The 8026-nt window shown below is 38.3% G+C and overlaps 1 protein-coding gene across 1 annotated transcript in view; it reads right to left on the reverse strand.

Annotated features, from left to right (window-relative positions):
* The window catches only part of MTERF3 (mitochondrial transcription termination factor 3), a 17424-nt gene that overhangs the window by 4690 nt on the left and 4708 nt on the right, over positions 1-8026 (reverse strand). The window contains exons 4-5 of the mRNA XM_009275477.1: positions 3724-3871; positions 2370-2441 (exon numbers count right to left, since the gene is read on the reverse strand). Of these exons, the coding sequence (XP_009273752.1) occupies positions 2370-2441; positions 3724-3871 (220 nt within the window). The remainder of the gene's footprint in view (positions 1-2369; positions 2442-3723; positions 3872-8026) is intronic.

The following is an 8026-nucleotide window of genomic DNA, read 5'->3' on the forward strand; positions in this document are numbered from 1 at the left end:
CTCAATGATCTTAAAGGTTTTTTCCAACCTAAACGATTCTATGAGTCTAAAGTAAGATGTCTTTTTCAGACACTGCCTTGACTTCAATTATGGTTTCCCAAAAGGAAAACAAAACACATTTTTTCAATAAAGTCATGAGCACTCCTCCCAAAGTGCAGAATGGCAAGCAGTTCATTGAGTTGTTGAGAAAGGAATTCAGCACACAAGAGTGTCTGGTAACTCAGCCATTTCTTCTATCCTCCAGTGACATTTACAAGCAGCTTGTTTTCGGTCATGAAGTGGGTGTGCTTGTCAGTCAACATAACCAGACTTTCAAATACAACTCAGGTACTTCTTCAGTTGGCAAAAAGGTGGTGCTTTTTGTTTTTCCAGTTTGATGTGCCAAGACTGCAGCTCTTTTCCAAAACTGCCTGACAAATACAAAGGGAAGGGCTTAGAATCTGGGTTTTGAAGCTACCTTAGGACTTCCAGATCCTTACAGGGAATTGTTTCTAGACGTGACTATAATCAGGTCTTTCAACTGATTCCTGGTTCTTCCTTATCTGCTTCACAAATATTTGCATATCACAAGAAATACTAATCAACTAAGACAGCATTCAAATATGAAGAGATGTGTTTGCACTTTAGTGGTGTCTTCCACGGATCTGAGTTGGCAGGGGTAACTTATGGCATTAAGATATACAACCGAGAGTAAGACCTGATGTTAAATCAGTGGAGATGTATAGCTGGCCCCACTGTAGAGGTAATTGTGGCAAGAATCTTGAGCTTTTCTACTCTCTTGACATGAACAGTGAGATCAAGTCAAAGTTGCTTTGACTGCACTCAGTTTGACAGCAAGCATATTTAATATTCGGTAACTCTCTAGACCACATATGCCAATATCCTTACTGTGTAAGCCCCAGCAATATTCAACATACTCTATATGATTCCCACAACAGGCGGTGGTAATGCAAGCTTTCCAGTTTTACCCTACCAGTGAATCTCTAATTGTGCTTGATGAAACCTTCAGAGGATGGAATAAGTCATCCTTCAGCTCCTTTATTGGTATCTTTTGACAACCAGTATCAGCTGCAGCAGTTGTTTCTAAGTAACAGCCCACTCAGAACGAGGGATACCACCAGATCACTTCTGAACTGCTGGTATATGGTTTCACTTTGAGTACTGCCTGCCCACCACCAGCTTGGGACATACAGGTCTGCACCCAGATTCTGAATCTGAGACATCCAACCTCCTGAAAGGCTGGGGCTTCGAAGTATCAGTAGATTCTAATGAGGACCTAAAAATTCTTCCTCTCTCTCTAGAACGTGTTAAAAATAAGTATGCTACACTATACACTTTTTGATAGATAGACAAGATAGTCACAAAGAACTGAGGATCTTAAAAACACATTCATTATAATATACTGAATCCCTAGCCTGTGGAAACAATGTTCATTAAAAAGAAAGCACTATTAATTGGAACAGTCTGCTACTTTCCAGTCTCCTCCCTTACCACACACACATTTCAGATTGCACTGGGAACAGTGTTTAATAGTTTCAGAGCAGTGAGTCTGTCTGAAAATTATATATTTTAATTCATAGTTATGCATTATAGGATAATGGGATTTCTCAAATTGTTACACTACATCATGCTGTTTGGCCTAGATGGCTTTACAGCACAATAATTAAACCAATACATAGTTACATTTTCAAAAGGGAAAGGAGTCCCTGTGGGTTTGAAGTTATTTACCCAACAGTTGTTAATAACGACCATCTGCTATCAGACAATAGGTGTCAAATGCACATTTTGGCAGACTAGCTACCTGCCAAGAGGAAAATAATCAACTGCACATTTCTTGCTCCTAAATCCTCATGGACAATCCAAGTTAGCAAAAAAACATAATAATTAAGGAGGAAAAAAAAAAAAATGGAGGGATGGCAGCTTGGCAGGAAGGGACCCAGATGAAGTTTCTAACCTACATCAGAGCAGAAGACGGAATAAGATACTGCTCGCTGTGAGCTTGCAAGCTATAGCGGAAAAGAAATTGTTTAACAAAATCCTAAATCCTTATATCTCTATTTTTCACTGGCTGTAAAGAAATGGGTAACAATTTGTGTCATGAGATGGCAGCTTTTGGCAGGAAGGGACCCAGATGAAGTTTCTAACCTACATCAGAGCAGAAGACGGAATAAGATACTGCTCCACATATGCTGTGAGCTTGCAAGCTATAGCGGAAAAGAAATTGTTTAACAAAATCCTGTTATTTTATATCTCTACTAAAATTATTAAATTCTTTCTGTGCAGGATTCTCCTCCAGGAATTTTATCTTCTGACAACTCTTAAACTATGTGGATACACAATACACTTTTAATATCTACTAATAAGCTCACCTGAAGATTTTCTTTTACAGGCTCTAATTTGCCAGTCAGAAGCCTTGGAAGACGAATTACCAGATCCTTTGTCTACAATTAGGGGAAACACACAAAGGAAAGATTATTACTGAAAGCTTGCTTGTGAATTCATCTGTGAAAGAAAGATAGAGGTGTCTCAAACTTTTTTTTCCCCCAGTTGGAAGAGGGATGCACTTTCACTTGCATTTCATTTTATCTCTACCCCAAAGATGAGTTTGCATGAAGCAGCAGTACATTAAGATGCAAAAAGTTACTCAAACGTTTGTTTGAAAAACAAAAAATAACATAGCTGTTGTAAAACAGACAGGGAGAGGGAGTAAAAGCATACCCCAAAAGTAGAAAGCATGCTCAAATGCCCAATCTCTCTCAGTGCTCAAGTTGTTTCCTCCCACCTTTTTAAAAAAAGTAAACAAAACACTACCTGATAGGGGCTATAAAAGGATTTTCCAACTGCAGTGGAATTTGTCTACCTCAGGATCTGGTTAGACCATAGTATTATGGCAATACAAGAAATTACTCCACATGCCCTAAGCCATGTGATTACTTGTAATCTGCCCTGAGTACAAGGCAGTGACTAAACCCTTTTCCAGAGAGATCTCTTACCTCAAGCATGGAAAGGCCAGCAACAGGCACTGTGACAGCTATGACTGTTCAGCTAACAGAAGCCAATAGAAAAACACCAGATTCCACTTGGAACTTGACATTTATTGCAATCCCCAGCTACTGCAGGAAACAACTAACCCTGCCCACTTATTCCAGGAAAGTCCAGCTACTACCTCCTCTGAAGATCCCAAAGCATGGTTCTAAACACCTGCTAAGCACCTAATAGGGTAAGCACTCATGAGCGAACCCAGGGGTTACTCTTGGTGAGCTGAGCATATGATTTGCCATTTAGTTTAATATGGTATTTGCAGATTAGACTATTTTTCACTGATGAGTTACGTATGTTACAGTGTCTTGAAGAGATGAAGAGAGCCAACTAATTTTCTAAGTTAAACTTTAACTAAGTTAAAAAAGCTGCTTGCTGTTTCAGCAATGGATTCAGTCCTCTGACCCACCTCAGATAATAAAACTGGACATACACATGCTTGTTTGACAATAACCTGCAGCAGATCATCTTCAAGAACTGTACTTCAGGACCTTTGAACGTTAGATGTCCGTATTACTTCTATAGACAGTTAAAATCATGTTATCCTCCTGTAACCCTCTGTGTTACCGTCAGTAATGTCACTAATGTTTGTGCATAACCTCCAAACACATGAAGTATTCATGTTCCAAGGCCTTACAGTTGTCGCTGACAAAGTACCTAAAGACTTCAGCGTAAAGTCTTTACCTTTTTTACACTGAAGCCAAGTTCGTTTTTGAAGAAACCCAGTCTGTTATCCAGTCTTTCCACTGAAAACAACAGCAAATATGGAGCTCTTGAGACCATCTGAGCAATTTCTGCCTTACCAAATGTTTTTGATTTTAGGTAAGCCACTCTAGAAGGAGAAAAAAAACAAAATAAAATCCAGTGATGAAAATTTTATTGCCTCCATTTATTCAGTACTTGCTTAAATTCCTCAGTGATATCTTATAAACGGACAGATGTTCTAGCATTAACATGCAACCCTGCCAAAAATAATTAGGGGGAAATCTGCAGTTATCATAAAAGCAAAATACCATCCCTTCCAATTAATTAGAAGTAAAATAAACCTCAGAGCAGAATGTCAATACTGAAGACAGATTTTAATTCCTTCCAGCTGTACTTAAGCAGATAACTATGTTAACCTACGTTTAACTACCAGCCTGTCTCCTAGATTGCAAACACATTAATAGATCATCATAGGTTATGGACAAGAAGATATATACAGCCTTTTGCTATTTTAATGAATTCCATTTCTACTGCTGAAAGAACAGAGTACTATACCTCATACATCCCTGTTTTGCCAATAGCACTGGAGTAGAAATATCATACAACAATGCTATCTGTGGAGACATTGTCCAAAAAGACATTTCTAAATCAGCTGAAGTTACTTTTGTTACAACAGGTCCCTACTTTCAGTCACTGGTCCAAGGATTTAGCTACAAAACACCTGGTTGTCAGAAAGGAGAAGGAGCTGACTAAAGTTTTTATGTTTAACAGAGCTTGCTTGCTCTCTTTCCAACTCAAAACTTTTTCCAAACTTTGTTGAGTTCAGTGAAAGTGAAATCCTACTTCAAGTACTACTTGCAGTAGATTATTACCACAGCTCCCAGAAAAAGGAACGGGGGGAGGAAATACAGCACACAAAATAAAACCAGACATGATTAACCCATGTACCACCATTTACAAAAAAACTGAACTACAATTTGAAGAGGTTCCCTTTGGTTATAGATAAGCATATACAGAAGTATTTGCTGTCAGATGAACTTGGAGCATAGAAGAACTGAATTTATCTGGCAGTAATTAAGATACTAAATAGATTGTAGAATATTCTGCAGAAGCAGATATTCAGCAAAAGATGGGCTATGTGTTAAATCATGTCTTGTGGAGAGAAAAAAAATAAAAATACCTTCCAGTCACTACAACCTCCCTGTCTTTCCACAAACCCTAAAAAATGAAGTAATCACAAGCCAAAAACCTCTAGACAGAAGATCTAAGAACAAGCTCTAGAGGACCAATTCCTAACTGAGCAGGCACCCCAACACAGAAGGTAGCAGCCTAGGCTCCAGACAATGCTGATGGAACTGGCTGCAGGAGCCTCAGAGACAAGGAGAGGTTAAGAGAGGGAGAAATGCAGAACATAACAATAAACAATTGACCCTTCAAAAATTATCCCATTACGTTTTGAATGCTGCAGCTTGGCTACACTATACTTCTTCCATTCAACTTTTCAAGGCCACAACTGCTAAGCATCCTAGAAACATACCTAAATAAGCAGATTAAAGATAAAACCTTTTGGTTGTCCTGACTCCCCTCCATTTGTTTTCTGTTAACAAGTCATTAAGATTCACACCTGAAGCATTTCTTTGCATCCTGGAAAGGGAAGAAACTTAAAAGAGCGATGGCAATATTGTAATAACCTGACTCTGGTTTAATCAGAAACTGGTATATTAAAGAAGCACATCCAACCTGACCAAAGTTTGAGATAAATTTGTGAGTGTTGGCACCAAGGTTAGCCCTCGTTCTACTACAGGGGTCAGCAGTTCTATGTAGCATGTTAACAGTTTTAAGTCATCATTAACAATACCGTAAAACAAAGCATCTGGTGCAGCTGCAGTACAGACACTGATTTGCAACTGTCAGAATTGTTATGAATTATGGAATGTTTTGACTTTTACAGTGTTTATCTGAAGTCAAATGCCAAATCTATTGAAATTTGTGTTTTGTTTCCTGGCAACGTGGAATCCATAGCAATAAAACATTCCAGAGTGATGTAACCAATACCATGTCCATCTGCACCGAAGTGTTTATGCAAAGGTGATACTGAGCTTTCAAAAGACAGCTATCTGAGACACATTCACTTCACAGCCTGCCACACACCCTCCGCAGCACACTTACTTTAAAGCTTGCAGGAAAGCATTCACCACTGCCAGAGATAAACTTACTGAAAAATCAAGCTGCAGAAAATGAAGAAGAAATTGGATTTCCCCATTCAGCCCTTACTTTACTAATCAGGCAGTGCCACAGGGCAGTCACTGAAAAGCAAATCTGACTTCACAGGAGAGTTAGAATGTTCATCATAGCGAAAAATACTCTCTTCAGAAGAGTATAAGCAACTCTGACATCTAGACTCAAAACTACTGCTGAAAAATGACACAGGTTCTTTTTGGATATTGTTTTTGTAAGGCCACTTACTGAACAGGAGGATGGAAGAACAGAGGAGAAAGAAGAAAAGTCAGGTATATGTTAGACGTGAGTCTACTAATGGGCCTGCTTCCAAAAAGCCATATTTTCAGATTTCTGTCTTGGACAGCTACTACGTGCAAAAGCCAAGCAGAGACTTTCTTTTCTGGAATTTTTAAAGTCCAAGACGTTTTGAGTTCATTACAAAGTGCACACAAACACACAAGTTGTTCTGTAAAAGAACTGCTGAATTAATGCAAGCCTGTCTGGAGTAATTTTGAAAATAAAAGTCCATTTTCCTGAATTTTTTTCTATAATCAACACACCTAATGGAAGTATGAATCAGAAGACTAAAGTAATTCCATTTCAGAATCAAACTTCTTATAGGTACGCACCAAACAAATACAGCTGAGTAAAGAAAGCTAGGATCTCTATGACTGTAAGACACAGATAAGTTTAAAAAAAAAAAAAGAAAAAAGATAAAAAAGGAAAAAAGTACAACCCCGTAGTCTGGTGCTGGTACCTTAAGTCTCTCATGCCTTAATGGTATCCCACCTGCAAAAATCTGGAAGGAAGTACTAAAGCAAAGAAATACAGAGAAGCTGTTTGTATCCATAAACCAACAAGGAAGAAGAGTGGAACGCAGTTACAAGCCACCACACCATCCCTAGGGCAAAGCACCTTTGCAGAAAGTGACTGTGGATTCATTAAAATAAGGGCCTAAAACCTACATTCAGTTATTTCAGATAAATGAAGAATTAAGAATAACTTTTTTTTTTTAATAGATTATTTATATTATTACAATGCATTATTTCAAAGAACTTGAATATTTTAATTCCAGTTATTTAACTTCAGGAAGATTTTTCTTTAGAAGTGAAAGGCTTTCTGCCACAAATACAAACCTTATCTTTAAAGCTCTGGAACTAGTCCTCCAAAGTTAACAATGCAAAAACATTAAGGACAGGCTTCTGTGAATAGATACGAACAGTTACAACCATAAGACCTCAACATGACCAGCATCAGCACAGGTATCTCAGTCTCTGCAGGATGAAGTCCAGCATCCTAGCTTAAGCCCACTGAAGGAACAGTCAAAATCTGCACTCATGCGGCCACGATGCACACACATGTGACAAAACAGTACCGTGATGGTTGATTTCCAACACAGGGAGAATGGACAGCTGCTGTCAGTGATGTCTTAGACCACGCCAGGTAGATCTGCCACAGCTCCTCAGTATTCTTGTTTTGACCACCTTTCCCTTTGACTCAGCTAAAGGTTTTTAAAGCTACTTTACATTGCAGTATTTTCCCATTATATCTCTAGAACTGACCAGACAAAGATTTGTTAATGAAATAACTGCCATCAAAGAGGAAGTCCCACTGTTGGGGACTGTCCCACAATTACACAATTTGATTCAGACAACACTTGAATTGCTGAAATCAGCAGGCTTCAGTCAACTTCTGACACAAATCCCATCACTTTCCAAGTCATGCTGGTGGAGAAAGAGGAATATGTGTATATAGTTATCTTATTTCTTCAGTGCTTACTTTCATTCAAGTAGCCTTTATATTCAGAATGCAGCATTTTCTGAAGTTAGTGTTCTCTAATAAGCTAGACTGCATGAAGTACAGTCTGCAGTACACAGCATCTACATTTAAGACATTAAAAAGAGCAGAGAGGAGTAGGAGAGGGTGATACAGAAAACAAAAGTTTGACAGTAAATGGAGAAAACAGCTTGTTTCCCCTACAGTCTCAGAAGAAAGACCCATGAACACAATGACTTTTCTTAAAAAAAAAAAAAAAAAAAAAAATTACATTTTTTTTTTTTTT

The sequence above is a fragment of the Aptenodytes forsteri genome, unplaced genomic scaffold, assembly GCF_000699145.1.
Source record: "Aptenodytes forsteri isolate BGI_AS27 unplaced genomic scaffold, ASM69914v1 Scaffold208, whole genome shotgun sequence".
Taxonomy (NCBI): domain Eukaryota; kingdom Metazoa; phylum Chordata; class Aves; order Sphenisciformes; family Spheniscidae; genus Aptenodytes; species Aptenodytes forsteri.